Source organism: Cavia porcellus, unplaced genomic scaffold (genome assembly GCF_034190915.1).
Source record: "Cavia porcellus strain 051 isolate PalLab524CR breed Dunkin Hartley unplaced genomic scaffold, mCavPor4.1 scaffold_23, whole genome shotgun sequence".
Lineage (NCBI taxonomy): Eukaryota > Metazoa > Chordata > Mammalia > Rodentia > Caviidae > Cavia > Cavia porcellus.
Window position 1 is genome coordinate 43,372,060 of NW_026947506.1, and position 18,069 is coordinate 43,390,128.

The 18,069-nt window shown below is 38.8% G+C and overlaps 1 protein-coding gene and 1 long non-coding RNA gene across 2 annotated transcripts in view; both read left to right on the forward strand.

The window, feature by feature from the left end:
• The first annotated feature begins 14,285 nt into the window (after nucleotides 1-14,285).
• Nucleotides 14,286-18,069, forward strand: part of LOC134470333 (uncharacterized) — a 99,724-nt gene continuing 95,940 nt past the window's right edge. The window contains exons 1-2 of the long non-coding RNA XR_010042395.1: nucleotides 14,286-15,352; nucleotides 17,122-17,331. This is a non-coding gene — a long non-coding RNA (uncharacterized LOC134470333). The remainder of the gene's footprint in view (nucleotides 15,353-17,121; nucleotides 17,332-18,069) is intronic.
• LOC111756906 (uncharacterized protein C11orf24 homolog) lies at nucleotides 15,409-16,320 on the forward strand. Its single transcript, XM_063233514.1, is given in 5 exon segments — nucleotides 15,409-15,625; nucleotides 15,724-15,820; nucleotides 15,946-16,000; nucleotides 16,107-16,204; nucleotides 16,206-16,320. Coding segments are annotated over 5 exon segments (582 nt in total).

The window sequence follows — 18,069 nt, forward strand, 5'->3', positions numbered from 1 at the left end:
GACTGCAGAGACGGGCAGGGTCTGGGGAAGAAGGGAGCAGAGGGGCTCTGGGGAGCAGAAGTGAGGGTAAGGTGTGTGTGTCAGCCCCCAACGTGCATGTGGTCACCATGCCCCAAACACACACTAGGAATCATCTAAAGAGAGAGAAAAAGAACAAATGAGCCATGCAGAACACCTCCCAGAGAAGCAATTTCAGTGAAATGAAAGTGGAAAAACAGAAACACTTTATGTGTTAAATAAATTATCAACAGATATAAACGACAGTGGATTTTGATCTGGTCAGTAATGTCTAAAATGACATTTATCAGTGTTTCTATAATTTTCAATAAAACCCATGTGTTCATAGTTGCAGAGTCAGGCCTCAGCAGACTGGAAAGTGGCAGGGCCAGCACCTGGCAGAACCCTGCGTGGAACTTGGCTTTCCATGTCTGGTATTGTTTGGCCTGCACTTTCTGCCACCAAGAGCAGGTGGCAGGAGCATTCTGAGTGTGAGGCTGGCCCAGGCAGCACAGCTAGAGCCTGTCTCGTAGGACCAAAGATGAAAGATAAAAAATGAAGCCCAGGCCTCCACAGGGAGAGGCTGGGCTCATGTGGTGGCGGGGTTGCAGGACTGGACCGGGGAGTAGATGACCACACCCAGGGCAGGACAGGCCGACCTGTGTGGTGCTAAGCTGCACACAACCTCCAGGCAGCAAAGAGCCTGGCAGAGGGTAAGCGAAAATGTGCTAGGGAGGTTTTGAAATGTATTTATTTTCAATGGCCACAAACTCCTTATACCTATTTATGAAGTAAATAGGGCTTTGTGGTTGTTAAGATTGTTTGAGAAAAGCCTTGCTATGTTGCCCAAGTTGGTCTTGACTTGTGGGCTAACGTGATCCTCCTGCTTCAGCCTCCCAAATAGTTGAACAACAGGCAGGTACCATTGTGCTCAACTCCTAGGTGCTGTTTAGATTCATGCATCCCTTGGGTAATGGTCAACTCAGGGTAATTAGCACATTCATTACAAAACTGTCATTTACTTACAGCAGAGAAGCCTCTCTTCTGTTCTGAGACATGTGCTGTCCCATAAATAATAGCGCATACCCCTCTTCTCTGACTATAATTTTGCACGCTGTGAGCAAGTGCTCTGCGCTTTCCCCAGCTCTTCGTGATTTCTGGTCTCTGGTCTCTGGTTATCCTCTGCTTACCTTCTCTACTCCATGAGCTTAAACTGTCTTAGATTGTTTCTGGGTCTGACTTAAAATAATGTGTTAAAAAAATAATGTGTTAATAACTCAAGGCAAACGACTTGCATAGAAAACACTAGAAGTAAAACAACACCTGTGTGATGGCAGGTGCAAGAGGGTAATGAGGCCACACTAAAGTTTCAGGATCAGGGTCAAGGATCACATTGCCCATGAGCTGGCTCCATCTAAGAAAGAGGGCAGGACTCACAGATGAGATCTAGGTGCGTTTTGGACTTGAGCACAGTCCTTCCAAAGCCTGGCTCACAGTTCTACCCTGGCTATCAAAGAGTTCTCAGTCAGTCCAGGGATATGCCAGTGATGTTTAAACTGTGACTGAGAAACTAAGTTTCGGCACAGGTCTCGCCGCTCCCTGCTAGGCTTGGGGGACTCTGGAGTTCTGGGCCTGCTGGCACCATTAGTTCCAGAGGCTGGGTAGCCTGGGGTGAGTGTCCTCACAACATCCCCTGAACCCAGCTAGTTTGGGATCCTTGCCCAGCCATGAACATGGAACTTCGTGGCTTCCTGTTTCACTGGATCAGCTAGGTGGGTCTTGAGCCGGCCTGCCCCACCACCAGTGACCCTCTCTCAACTCCGGGAACTGGGCAGCCAGAGTCCCAGGAGCTGAGGGCAGAGAAGAGGATTTCGAACAGGCCCTGGGGAACCCTTGGAATAACACTTGAAACACGGAAATATAGGAAAATGACAAAAGAAAAGACTAAAATACAATCTAAACCTCCAGCGCAACCCAAGAAACCTTGGGAGCTATGTACACAGAAGAAAATATATGCCATACACCTAAAATACCTGACATAATAGCAACTGAAATAAAGAAGCAACTCTGGGAAGCTTTAAAGGAATTCAAATTAGAAATAATCTCCAAATAAAAGAAGAAATGATAAAGAAATGAAACAGATGCTGAACATATCTAAAGAAGACACAGTTAAAAAATTGGAGCACTAAACAAAAAAGTAGAATGCCTGGATGAAAAATATAAGAAACAAACAGAATACATAAAGCAAAAGCAAAGAGATATACAGGAATACAAATATTCCATTGAAAGTTGTAAATGAAGATAGAATTTCAGACCTTGAAGACAAGACTGCAGCTAGTGAACAGGAAAGGAAAGATCTTTTGAAAATAAAAAGAAATCAGGAAATAACAATTCAACAGCTGCAAGATGTGCAAAGTAAAACAACATACAATTAATAGAGATAAACTGAAAGAAAGGGAGAGGATGTCAAGAGGATATTTAGAGAAATAATAGCTGAAAATTTCCCAAACATGAGATTGGAAACTGATATCAGGATGAGTGAAGCATATAGAACTTCAAATAGCCATAACCAAAATAAAACTACACCAAGACACATAGTAATGGCCATCACAGAAACCAAACAAAAGAATAGAATATGGAAATCTGTCAGAGAGAAAAGACAGATCACCTATAAAGGAAAACCTATCAGAAACACAGCAGACTTTTCAGCACAAACAATGGAGTGAAGTATTTCAGATCCTAAAGGAAAATGATTTCCAACTTAGACTGATGTATTCTGCAAAACTGTCCTTCAAAATGGATGGAGAAATAAGATACTTCCATGACAAAGAACAGCTGAAGAACTTCATGATCACGAAGCCAACCCTGCAAAGAATACTCAAAGACAGCCTAGATACACTTAGGGAAAAACCACTAAGCAAAGTAGACAATTAAACAGAACAGAAAGATAAAGATGCAACAGCAGAAGATAACATGTCAACAATAAATCAACATATAACAGTTATGACCACTAATGAAAATGGTCTCAATCCATCAATTAAAAGAACCAGACTGGCAGAATGGATGAAGAAACAAAATCCAACCATAGGCTGTCTACAAGAAGCCCACCTAACCCAAAAGGATACTCACAGACTGAAAGTAAAGGATGGAAAACTATACTTCATGCAACAGGAACCCCCCCCAAAAGCAGGGGTAGCTATTCCATTTGCAGACAATGTGAACTTCAAACCAACAATGATCAGAAGAGTTAAGAAGGTCACTAACTACTAGTTAGGGGAAAACTTCAAGAGGAAGAGATTACAATCTTAAATATATACGCACCAAATTCCAGAGCACCCAGTTATATAAAACAAATGTTAACAGAAATGAAAAAGCAAATAAGCAACAACACAAATAAGGAATGAAAGAAGCAAAATTACTACAGACCCTATAGAAATACAGAAGATCATCAACACCTATTTCCAAAACCTCTACTCTCAAAAGTTTGATAACACACAGGAAATAGACAGATTCCTAGAAGCATATGAAGTACCAAAGCTAGGTCAGAAGATGTAAAACTACTGAATAATCCAATTTCTATTAATGAAATTGAAAACATAATTAAATCTTTACCTACAAAGAAGTGCCAAGGTGCAGACAGATTCACTGCAGAATTCTACAAGAAATACAAAGAAGACCTAATGCCAACAATTCTCAAACTCCTCAATGAAATTGAAAGGGAAGCAATCCTTCCTAAATCATTCCTAGAAGCAAATACTGTCCTAATACCAAAACCGGAGAAGGACCCAACTGAAAAAGAGAACTACAGACCAATCTCCCTAATGAACACAGATGCAAAAATCCTCAATAAAATATTGGCAAATAGGATGCAGCAAATCATCAAGAAGATCATACATCATGACCAAGTGGGATTCATCCCAAGCATGCAGGGATGGTTCAATATACATAAATCAATAAATGTAATACACCATATCAATAGAGCCAAAAGTAAGAACCACATGATCATTTCTATAGATGCAGAAAAAGCTTTTGATAAGGTCCAATATTCATTTATGATAAGAACCCTGCAGAAAATTGGAATAGACGGTCTTTAACTCTGTATAATAAAGGCCATCTATGACAAACCAACAGCCAATATCATACTAAATGGCCAAAAATTGAAGGCCTTTACTTTAGAATCAGGCACAAGAGAAGGATGTCCCTTATCACTGCTCCTATTTAATATAGTGCTGGAAATACTGGCCAGAGCAATTAGACAAGAGAGAGAAATAAAAGGCATAAAGATAGGAAAAGAAGAAGTTAAATTATCATTATTTGCAGATGACATGATACTCTATATAGAAGATCCCCAAAATTCCATTGAAAGACTCCTAGATATAATAAATACATTCAGTAATGTAGCTGGATACAGAATCAATACTCAAAAATCAATAGCATTCCTGTACACTAACAACAAAGTCACAGAGAGAGAAATAAGAGAAGCCACACCTTTCACATTACCAACCAAAAAGTTAAAATATTTAGGAATTACTCTCACAAAAGAAGTGAAAGACCTATACAGGGAAAATTATAATACACTGAAAAATGAAATTGAAGATGATCTCAGGAAATGGAAAGATATCCCTTGCTCATGGATAGGAAAAATAAATATTGTGAAAATGGCTGTTCTCCCAAAACTTTTATACAGATTCAATGCAATCCCGATAAAAATACCATAAACACACCTCATAGAACTCAAGAAATCACTCCTAAAATTCATCTGGAGCAGGAAGAGACCTAGAATAGCAAGGACAGGTGGAACTCTCCTGTTCACCTGCAGGCCGGGCTCCTCTGGCTCCCTGTTGGTCAGGTAATATCAGTGGAGGCAGGGAACCCTGCCATAGGCCAGCAAACTGTTTTCTTTGCCTGGGGCACAGGATCCAGCTGCCTGTCAAAATCAGTGAGTAAGGAGGGAGCAGGGACATCTGTCCCAGCCTGGATGACCTCTCTACCTCACTTGGAACAAAACTTGAAGCTCAAAAATATAGGAAAATGACAAAATAAAAGACCAAATTGCAGTCTCAAACATTCAGCCCATCCCAAGAAAGCCTAGGAGCCATGTGCATAGAAGAAAATATATGCCACATACCTGAAATACCTGAAATAATAGTAACTGAAATAAAAAAGCAACTCTGGGAAGCCTTAAAGGAAATCAAACTAGAAATAATCTCTCAGGTAAAAGAAGAAATGATAAAAGAAATGAAGGAGATGCTGAACATATCTAAAGAAGACACAGTTAAAAAACTTGAGGAGATAAACAAAAAAATAGAATCCCTGGATGAACAATATAAGAAACAAACAGAATATATAAAGCAGATGCAAAGAGATATACAGGAAATAAAAAACTCCATCGAAAGTTATAAAAACCGCCTCAATGAATGTGAAGATAGAATTTCAGACCTTGAAGACAAGATTGCAGCTAGTGAACAGGAAAGGAAAGATCTTTTAAAAATAGCAAGAAATCAGGAAATAACAATTCAACACCTGCAAGATGACGGAAAAAAGGAACAACATAAGGTTAATAGGGATAAATGAAAAAGAAAGGAACAACACAAAGGATGTCAAGAGAATATTTAGAGAAGTAATAGCTGAAAATTTCCCAAACATGAGACTGGAAACCGACATCAAGATCAGTGAAGCATATAGAACTCCAAATAGCCCTAGCCAAAATAAAACTACACCCAGACACATAGTAATGGCCATTCCAGAAATCAAACAAAAGAATAGAATATTAAAAGCTGTCAGAGAGAAAAGACAGATCACCTATAAAGGAAAACCTATCAGAAACACAGCAGACTTCTCAGCACAAACAATAAAGTCAAGAAGAGCATGGAGCGAAGTATTTCAGATCCTAAAGGAAAATCACTTCCAACCTAGGCTGATGTATCCTGCAAAACTGTCCTTCAAAATGGATGCAGAAATAAGATACTTCCATGATAAAGAACGGCTGAAAAACTACATGATCACCAAGCCAACCCTGCAAAGAATACTCAAAGACAGCCTAGATGCATCTAGGAAAAAAAAACCAGTAAACAAAGGAGACAATTAAACAGAACCGAAAGATAAAGATGCAACAGCAGAAAGATAACATGTCAACAATAAACCAATATATAACCGTTATAATCATTAATATAAATGGTCTCAATGCACCAATTAAAAGAACCAGACTGGAAGAATGGGTCAAGAAACAAAATCCAACCATATGCTGTCTACAAGAAACCCATATAACCCAAAAGGATACCCACAGACTGAAAGTCAAAGGATGGAAAACTATACTTCACGCAACAGGAACCCAAAAAAAAGCATTGGTGGCTATTCTGTTTGCAGACAATGTGAACTTCCAGCCAATAATGATCAGAAGGGATAAAGAAGGTCACTACATACTGGTTAGGGGAAAACTCCAAGAGGAAGATATAACTATCTTAAATATATATGCACCAAATTCTAGAGCACCCATTTCTATAAAACAAGTAATAAGAGAAATGAAAAACCAAGTTAACAGTGACACAATTCTAACAAGAGATCTTAACACACCATTGACACCAATGGACAGATCAACCAGACAGAAAATCAGCAAAGAAATAAAAGAACTGAATCGCACCTGTGAACAAATGGACTTAATAGACATATACAGAGTATTCCACCCAACAACAACAGAATACACATTCTTCTCAGCAGTACATGGGTCATTTTCTAAAATAGACCGTATGTTAATTCACAAAACATATGTAAATAAATGCAAAAGTGTTGAAATCATCCCTTGCATGCTATCGGACATAGCGTTATGAAATTAGAAATTAATGATAAAAGATACTACAAAATTCCCACAAACACATGGAAACTGAATAACACACTCTTGAGTAATCAGTGAGTCAAAGAAGAAATTAAACACTACCTACAAGAAAATGAAAACACAAATACAACTTTCCGGAATCTGTGGGATGCAATGAAAGCTGTCCTCAGAGGAAAATTTATAGCTCTGAGTTCACATATCAGGAAAACAGAATGAATACAAATAAATAACCTGCTATTATCCCTCAAACATCTTGAAAAAGAAGAGCAAGTCAAGCCCAAAGCCAAAAGAAGAGAAGAAATTATAAAAATCGAAGCAGAAATCAATGCAATAGAGACTAAAAAAAATCATTGAATCAAAGAGTTGGTTCTTTGAAAGAATAAATCAAATTGATAAGCCCCTAGTCAACCTTATTTAAAAAAGGGAAGAAAAAGCTCAAATTCATGCAATAAGGAATGAAAGAGGAGAAATCACTGCAGACCCTATAGAAATACAGAAAGTCATCAACACCTATTTCAAAAACTTATATTTTCAAAGGTTTGATAACACAGAGGAAATAGACAGATTACTAGAAGCATGCAAAGTACCAAAGCTAGGTCATGAAGATGTAAAACTACTGAATAATCCAATTTCTATTAATGAAATGGAAAACATAATTAAATCTTTACCTACAAAGAAGTGCCAAGGTGCAGACAGATTCACTGCAGAATTCTACATGAAATACAAAGAAGACCTAATGCCAACACTCCTCAAACTCTTTAATGAAATTGAAAGGGAAGCAATCCTTCCTAAGTCATTCCTGGAAACAAATATTACTCTAGAACCAAAACCTGAGAAAGACCCAACTAAAAAAGAGAACTAAAGACCAATCTCCCTAATGAACACAGATGCAAAAATCCTCAATAAAATATTGGCAAATAGGATGCAGCAAATCATCAAGAAGATCATACACCATGACCCAGTGGGATTCATCCCAAGCATGCAGGGATGGTTCAATATACGTAAATCAATAAATGTAATACACCATATCAATAGAGCCAAAAGTAAGAACCACATGAGCATTTTTATAGATGCAGAAAAAGCTTTTGATGATGTCCAACATTCATTGATGATAAGAACCCTGCAGAAAATCGGAATAGATGGTCTTTACCTCTGTATAATTAAGGCTGTCTATGACAAACCAACAGCTAATATCATACTAAATCGCCAAAAATTAAAGGCCTTTACTTTAGAATCAGGCACAAGAGAAAGATGTCCCTTATCACCGCTCCTATTTAATATAGTGCTGGAAATACTGGCCAGAGCAATTAGACAAGAGAGAAGTAAATGGCGTAAAGATGGGAAAAGAAGAAGTTAAGCTATCATTATTTGAAGATGACATGATACTCTATATAGAAGACCCTCAAAACTCCTTGAAAGACTGCTAGATATAATAAATAAATTTAGTAATGTAGCTGGCTATAAAATCAAAACTCAAAACTCAATAGCATTCCTATACACTAACAACAAAGTCACAGAGAGAGAAATAAGAGAAGCCACACCCTTCACACTAGCAACCAAAAAAAAAAAAGAAATATCTAGGAATTACTCTCACGAAAGAAGTGAAAGACCTGTACAGGGAAAATTGTATTACACTGAAAATGAAATTGAAGATGATCTCAGAAAATGGAAAAACATCCCTTGCTCATGGATAGGAAGAATAAATATTGTGAAAATGGCCATTCTTCCAAAACTTTTATACAGATTCAATGCAATCCCGATAAAAATACCATCAACATACCGCATAGAACTCGAGAAATCACTCTTAAAATTCATCTGGAGTGAGAAGAGACCTAGAATGATTCTAAGCAAGGACAGTTCTAAGCAGCAAAGGCAAGGCAGGAGGTATCACAATCCCTGACTTGAAACTATACTACAAAGCAACCATAGTAAAATCAACATGGTACTGGAACCAAAACAGAGCTGAAGATCAGTGGAATAGATTAGAAGATACAACCACAACTGCAAACACACTCAACCACCTTATCTTTGATAAAGGGGCCAAACAGGTTCACTGGGAGTACGACAGTCTCTTTAATAAATGGTGCTGGAAAAACTGGCTCTCCATATGTCGAAAGCTAAAACTAGCCCCATGCCTATCACCATGTACTAAAATAAAATCTAAATGGATCAAAGATCTGAATATTAAAACAGAAACACTAAATCTATTGGAAGACAAATTGGGTAGAAACCTTGGAGACATAGGAGTAGGTAGAGAATTCATGAACAGGACTCAAACCGCATGGGAAATACTTCCCAGAATCAATAACTGGGACCACCTCTTATTGAAATGTTTTTGCACGTCAAAAGAAGTCTCCAGTGTGGTGAGAAGAAAACTCACAAACTGGGCAAAAATCTTAGTGAACTGCCCCTCAGACAAAGCATTTCTGTCTAAAACATATAAAGAATTAAAAAAAATCAGACCCCCAAAATTCAAACACCCAATCCAAAAATGGGCATCTGAGATGAATAAACAATTCTCAGATGAAGAAATACAAATGGCAAATAAATATATGAAAAAATGTTCATCATCACTGGTCATTAGAGAAATGCAAATCAAAACCACACTGAGGTTTCATCTCACTCCTGAAAGAATGGCCAAGATCAAGAAAACCAACAACAACAAATGCTGGAGAGGCTGTGGGGAAAAAGGAACTCTCTTGCACTGTTGGTGGGAGTGTAGACTAGTGCAACCATTGTGGATGTCAGTCTGGAGATTTCTCAGAAAACTAGGACTGGAAGCCCCATATGACCCAGCTATTCCTTTTCTAGGCATATTCCCAGAAGAACTGAAAGCATCATACCACAGTGATATATGTGCACCCATGTTTATAGCAGCACAATTTGTAATAGCCAGATCTTGGAGGCAACCTAGATGTCCATCAACTGAAGAATGGATAAAAAGGTTGTGGTATTTTTATACAATGGAGTACTACTTAGGTATAAAGAATGATCGCATTGAGACATTTATAAATAAATGGACGCAGCTTGAGACCATACTCATAAGTGAAGTAAATCAAACTCACATATATAAATACCGAATAATTTCCCTAGTGTAAGAAATGATAAGCATACATAGAAGTATGTGGTAATCATGATTCCCAATCATATTGGTTTGAAGCCATATAATGTTTTCACTCATTAACCGCCATGGTTTTAACCTGGGTTGTTTTATTTTAGTATCTATGATAGCACAAATAGCTATTTTGAAGAAAGCAACACAACATAAATGCTAGTGCTGATTTAATATCGTCTTGTTTTAAGGTCCCATCAAGCTGTAGTACGTCTGTTTCCACTGGTTTTAAAATGTTGTATCTTACTATATTTCACTATATGCTATAGTATAAACAAATATCTTTATAGGCAAAGAGATAATATAGAAACCATTGTTTTTTTCTATGAGCAGGTTCTAAATACCCTGTAATTCTTTTTTTTTTTTTTTTTTTGTCTTTTTCATTTTTATCGGTACCGGGGATCGAACTCATGACTGCCTGCTTGCTAAATACCCTGTAATTCTTCCATTCTCTTGAAAGGCTTCACACTGTCTAGATATGCTTGATATTATAGCATGCGAAGTTACACTCAAATAATTTAAGGAAAGAGGCACTACGGTGACTACTATTATGTTAGATTATCTGGTGGTGAAATACAATGATGCTTGAATTGCTCGGTTCTGCCATGCATTGTTCTATTGCAATATCTTCTCTTATCTCAATCTTCCTCCTATTTTTAAATTAATCTATTTTCTCTCATTTTTTTAATCAAGGGAAAACTTAATTAAAGAATAATGGGACATATTATAGTAACTTTTTTGTTTTCCTATTAACCTGACTTGAACCCCAGTATTGCTCTTGCTCTGTCTATTATTATATATTCTATTTTGTTTGATAGTATAAAGTTTGAGGGTATAGGCAATCACTTTGAAGGCAATAAGATATACTATGATGCCCAATATGGATTGACTATCATCCTTTATTTTTTTGAAGTCCTGTAAGGTCCTCAGTGTAGATTTTATTGGTTTTGTTCCGTACTGTTTTGATCAATTCTATTATACCTGATGATATGGATAACTCAATTTGAAAATAGCAAGAGCCACAATGGTAACCACTTTTGATCACCTGGTATTCTATTTTTGCATCACGTGCTATGCCCACCCTTCTGTTCTAACTAACTCTGTTTTGCTTAGTCACATTTGGTTTTATTCTCTTCAAAATGTAATAAGAACCGTGAGAGTAATAAAACCCTAAAAGTCTAATTGTTACTGTAAAAAACAGAGGAAAGCAAGATGGACTAAGGGATATAACCGCAGGTATGTTCGAGAGTGTAGGACAGAAAACCATATAACTGAGCTTTTTTTGGATCATTGAACAGAACTGTCTCCAATTCCACTGTATGAATGTTCATTTCATATGGTTTAATTTAGTGATATGGACAACTGTTTCTGGGAAGATAATGTGTAGCCTGTTAACTGGTGATTTCGTACTGTATATATTTTTTTCTAGAAATACTGTATTATTTGTACCCTTTTACTGCATTGTTTTTTTATGTCCTTTTTTTTTCTTCTCTTTAAATAAAAAAATAAGAATAGTAAGGACAGTTCTAAGCAGCAAAGGCAAGGCAGGAGGTATCACAATCTCTTACTTGAAGTTTTACTACCAAGCAACTATTAAATCAAAATGGTACTGGAGCCAAAACAGAGCCGAAGATCAGTGGAATAGATTAGAAGATACAACCACAACTACAAACACACTCAACCATCTTATCTTTGATAAAGGGGTTAAACAGGTTCACTGGAAGAACGACAGTCTCTTTAATAAATAGGGTTGCAAAAACTGGCTCTCCATATGCTAAAAACTAAAACTAGCCTCATGCCTATCGCCATGTACTGAAATAAAATCTAAATGGATCAAAGATCTAAATATTAAAACGGAAACACTAAATCTATTGGAAGACAAATTGGGTAAAAACCTTGAAGACATAGGAGTAGGTGGAGAATTCATGAACAGGACGCAAACCGCTTAGGAAATACTTCCCAGAGTCAATAATTGGGATTGCCTCTTATTAAAAAGTTTCTGCACGTCAAAAGAAATCTCCAGCACAGTGAAAAGAAAACCCACAAACTGGGAAAAAATCTTAGTGAACTGCCCCTCAGACAAAGGACTTCTGTCTAAAACATATAAAGAATTTTAAAAAAAATCAGACCCCACAATTCAAAGACCCAATCCAAAAATGGGCGTCTGAGGTGAATAAACAATTTTCAGATGAAGAAATACAAATGGCAAATAAATACATGAAAAAATGTTCACCATCACTGATCATTAGAGAAGTACAAATTAAAACCACACTGAGATTTCATCTCACTCCTGAAAGAATGGCCAAGATCAAGAAAACCAACAACAACAAATGCTGGAGAGGCTGTGGGGAAAAAGGAACTCTCTTGCACTGTTGGTGGGAGTGTAGACTAGTACAACCATTGTGGATGTCAGTCTGGAGATTTCTCAGAAAGCTAGGACTGGAAGCCCCATTTGACCCAGCTATTTCTCTTCTAGGCATATTCCCAGAACTGAAAGCATCATACCACAGTGATATATGTGCACCCATGTTTATAGCAGCACAATTTGTAATAGCCAGATCTTGGAAACAACCTAAGTTTCCATCAACTGAAGAATGGATAAAAAAGTAGTGGTATTTTTATACAATGGAGTACTACTGAGCTATAAAGAATGATCACACTGAGATATTTATAAATAAATGGACGCAGCTTGAGACCATACTCTTAAGTGAAATAAATCAAACTCACATGTATAAATACCAAATAGTTTCCCTAGTGTAAGAAATGATAAGAATACATAAAAGTATGTGGTAAACATGATTCCCAAACATATTAGTTTGAAGCCATATAATGTTTTCACTCATTAATTGCAATGGTTTTAACCTAGGTTGTTCGATTTTAGTATCGGTGATAGTATGAATAGGTATTTTGAAGAAAACAACACATCATAAAAGCTAGTGCTGATTTAATATCATCTTGTTTTGAAGTCCTATCAAGCTGTTCTACATCTGTTTCCACTGGTTTTAACATGTTGTATCTTACTATACTTTACTACATGCGATAGTATAAATAAAAATTTTTATAGGCAAAGAGACAACATATAAACCATTGTTCGTTTTCTTTTAACTGGTTCTAAATACTCTGTAATTCTTTCATTCTCTTGAATACCTCCACACTGTTTTGATATGCTTGATGCTATAGTATACGAAGTTATACTCAAATATTTCAAGGAAAGAGACACTATGGTAACTACTATTACGTTAGGTTATCTGATGGTGAAACAAAATGATGCTTAAATTGTTTGGTTCTGATCTGCATTGTTCGTTACAATGTCCTCTTTTATCTCAATCTACCCCCTTTTTAATTAATCTATTTTTTCTCATTTTTCTAATTAAGAGAAAACTAAATTAAAAAATAGCGGGCTATATTATAGTAACTTTTTTGTTTTCCTAACCTGATTTGAACCCCAGTATTGCTCCCCCCATCTTGTTCTGTCTGATTATAGTATATTCTATTTTGTTTGATAGTATCAAGTTTGAGGGTATAGCCAATCATTTTGAAGGCAATAAGATTTACTATGATGCCCATTATGGTTTGACTATTATCTTCTTTTGAAGTTCTGTAAGGTCTCCAGTGTAGGTTTTATTGGTTCTGTTCTGTACTGTTTTGATCAATTCTATTATACCTGACGATATAGGCAACTCTTTTTAAAAATAGCAAGAGGCACAATGGTAACCATTTTTGATCACCTGATATTCTATTTTTGCATCATGTACTATGCCCATCCTTCTGTTCTAACTGACTCTGTTTTGTTTAGTCACGTTAGGTTTTATTCTCTTCAAAAAAAGTAATAAGAACTGTGGGAGTAAAAAAACCCAAAAAGTGTAACTGTTATTGTAAAAAAGAGAGGAAAGGAAGGTGGTCTAAGGGATATAACTGCATGTATGTTTGAGTGTGTAGGATGGAAAACCATATTGCTGACCTTTTGTTGGATTATTGAATCTCACTGTAATCTCACTGTATGAATGTCCAATTTATATGCTTTAATTTTATAATTTGAACAACTGTTTATAAGACGACACTATGAAACCTATTAACTAATGATTTCTTAATGTATATTTTTTTCTTGTAATTCTGTATTATTTGTACCCTTTTATTGCTTTGTTCTTTTTTTATTTCCTTTCTTTTTTTCTCTTTAAATAAAAAAAATATCAGCACAGTTCTTTGGGCCACACAGATTACAATTTTACGAAACAGAATTGACAACCGGAGCATTGCCAGGCACTCGTAGAGCATGCGCAAGGGAGGGGGCTTGCAAGGAGCATGCGTATTAGAAAGTGGGGAGGAGCATGCGCATTGGGTGAAGCGTGCAGGGAGCATGCGTGTTGGGAGGGATAAACTCCCCAGTAACGGTGGTGACCCTAACGGTAGGGCGAGTCCTGAGGCTGCTGTGGGGAGCGACCGACAGGCCCTTGAGAAGGACTATGAGGAAATGGATGAGCGCAGGAAGAAGACAGGAGAGGCACGTCCAGTGCCATCCTTGACACCTCGCGCCTAAGGAGCCCAAGCAGCCGCGCGTGGAGGAGGCCCAAGGCCCAGGCGCCCGGGAGGGGCGCGCCCCACAGGCCCCAAGTGTCTGTGCTGGGCCTTGGTGAGCCGCGCGAGGGCGCCGGGCCCTGCAGGGGGCGCTGTAGCCTGGATGGAGATGGGCAGACAGGGCCCTGAGGTAGGAGCTGAAGCTGCCTGGAGAATCCTGGCCTAGCTCAGTGGCGACTGTGTTTAAAAAGTTGCCTTAGGGTCGCTGCTCTGACTGCCTCTGGCCATTTCCCGCACCTGCCCACCAGTGCTTTCCTCTCCCTTGGGAGCTTGGCCGCGTGGACCTGCCCTGCCTTGATGAGTCTCTTAGCACAGTGGAGCAGCTGCCTCAGTCCCACCTGTGCCACAGCATGCCATGTCGCCCTCACCTGCAGAGCCAGACCTGACCTGGCAAACGCACAGTGCCAAGGCCTCAACTCGGAATCATTCACAGCCTGAGGAGCCTCAGGGACCAACCACGCTGCTCCCAGCTAACCTGCAAGATATGGACAGCTATCAGATTTTTCCATTTTTTCTTTGTCCTTATTTGGAAGCCAGACCCACGTCGCAGTCCCCACATGTGTGTGGCAGGTCCGAATCACAGCTGTCCCTGGGTTTCCTTCTCTCAGCTCACCAGTGTCAAGTACCAGTGCATCTCCAAGAACAGTAGCAAGGGCAACATTGGCCACGAGTGCCCAGACTGCTTCTGTGGCTGCTGCCAACACAGCTCTTCCAGCACCCTCAGTTTCTCAGCACACACTGACTCCACGGTGAACTCTGCATTCTCTGTGGATCCCCAAGGATAAGATTCCTCAAGTCCGGGGTCAGTTGCCCCTGACCAGTGGTTAGCATTCCAGGTAGGTTTACATCTCCCCCCTCAGACACCACTCTAGAGGCCACCACTGTCCCTTACATGACTTTGACGTCTTCCACATCAGTGGCCACAACCCAGGCACAAGCTAAGGAACCAACCACCAGCACAATTTCAGTGCCTTCTGCCAGTCCGACCCCTGAGGTGGAAGCCACATCCCCCCAAACACTTGTCATCTACCCATGGAACTGGAAGGCCAACCACCCCCAAAACATCAGAGCAGGTGAAGACCAAAGACACATCTGGAACTGGCTCTGCTGTATGATACCTAGACCTTAGGGAACCCTTAGATGCCAGCTACAGGTTTGCACCAGCCCAGCACCAAAGGCAAGTGTTAGGTTAAGCTCCCCAAAGCAGTGAGGCTTTTACTGCAGATGGGATGCAGTTGGGCCAAGGGCAAAAAGACCATTGACCCCAAGCAAGGAGCCAAAGCATGTTTTATGAGGAAGTTTAGGTATGGAAGGGAGGCACTGGTGAGGGGGTGCAAAATGTTGAGTCTCTGAGTAGGGTTCTGGGGCTGGTTGACAGGACAGTGTTAGTTATGGGACAGTGCTGGCAATCTCTTGTGGTTTTTCATAGAATCGGCTATCTGCAGGTTCAGCTATGGGGGGCAGCTGCTAGCTGGTTGAGCTGTGTAGGAAAGCTGCTAGCTTCCTGTCAACACTGTGCACTTGCAGATGTGAGTAACAGATCTTCTCGGGGAGTTTCTCTCTTTGGGTTAGGCCAGGAATCTGGTGTAGAGACCTGACTTCCAATATCTACTAGTCACTATTGAGAGCATGTTCCCATCCTCAGTGATCAAAACATTCCTTGTTTTGGTGCTTATACTTAGGGTGACCTTTTGTCATCATCTTGGTTTGATTTGCCCTGCAAGCCTACAGGAGCTACAAGAAGGAAGATTACACACAGGTGGTCTATCTAATCAATGGAAGGTATAGAGACTTGGAGACATGAGTGTAGTCTGGGACTGCCTTGGGACCACCACAGTTTGGGGCAAGTCCAGCCTCTTCCTCTGCCTTTTTTTTTTTTTGCCTCTGAGACCCAACCAAAATCCTTTTGGTGCAATTTTGGAGATGTGCAAGATGCTTAGACACATTTAACCACTGTCAGATTAATTCCATGGTTACAAAAGAGTTGCTACTGTTTTATATTTATTTTTGTAAACAATCAAATAATTCTGCTGTGGAATGGGTGGGGTGGGTAGAAGTCCTGGACCACTTGGCCCACAGTGTGTCAGAATGGCTGCTCTCACTTAAAAAATTATAAAGAATAGAAAATACAAATATAAATGTTATCTTAGGGTATCCCGTGGCACAGTTTATAAAAATGACTAGCTGTCTCTTGTGGACAGATATGATATTGTTCTGCATTTAAAACAGAGTATGCTGTCAGGGATTGATATGCATTTACTTCCATTTTGCTATGGAGTTTTAATATCTAAAACTAGGATTTAAAAAAGTATAATCACTAGAAAGCTTTTCCTTCTCCATTTACAGCCTTTATTTTCTGTAGCTTGAGAGAGAACTAAATTGTTACTGTCTCAATGAAACTTATTGTGAGGTAGTTCTTTGGTCAGGTGGCTGGAGATATGAATGGGAAAGTGGCTGGATCTCTCTTAATGCAAGTTGTCATTGATTTTCACCGTGTGTTGGTTGGCTGGTGTCCTAGTAGGAGAACGTGTCCGTATATGTGGTGTGGTGATGATGCAGGAGGAGTCTGTGTAGATTTTACCAGCTGTGTAACTTTGTCTTATAGACACATCCTGCAGTCAGAATCAGCAGGCCTTGGAAATCATTTTCCAAATCCAAGCTTCAGCATGCTGGGGTGTATCATATGGAAGATACCTGATGAGTGAAGCAATGACTGACCAATGCATTGTTTCTGGGACTCAGAAGAGGCAGTTTATACTTCAGGATGGAAGTGGAAAAGGAAATCAGCAAAATCAGCAAAGGCTTTCAAGAAAAGGTAAAATTTAAATTATGACAAAGCGCTAAGCTTTGGTGTGCCACTTATGCCAGCAAATATTACGGGCTGGAAAAATGGTAGGATGGAAATCATCAGCATCCCTCCACATGAGAACAGTTAGACTGGAAGAAGGTTTCTGAAAAGGAGGAAGTAGGAAGTGGTTGAAAGATGGTTTGGGAGCAGTCTTGGAAAGCCTAATTCATAGCTAAGTGCAGGGCATTTGAACCCTGTTCTAAAGGAAGGTAGTGATGGGTTTTTCTCTGTAAAAACTTTTTAATGAGAGGAAGTTACATAAGCCACTTTAAGCACAGTGGCATTTAGTACACTGAGTGATTTTTTTTTATTTAAGGAGAAAAAGAAAAAAAACAGAAAAAGGGTACAAGTAATACAAAATTTAAAAAATAAACAGTAAGAAATCACTAGTTAATAGATTACATATTCTCATCTTAGAAATAGTTGTTCAAGTTACAAAATTAAAGCATATAAAGTGGACTTTCAAACAGTGAGAGTGCAAACAGTTTTGTTTAATGATCCAAAAATACTCAGTAATATGGTTATCTATCTTATACACTTAAACATGTATGCAGTTATAACCTTTAGAGCACTTTCTTTTCTTTTGTACAATGACAACTACACATTTTGAGTTTTATTACTCCCACAGTTCTTACTACTTTTTTGGAAGAAAGTAAAACCAAATGCAACATGTCAGAACAGAGTCAGTCAAATCAAAAGGATGGA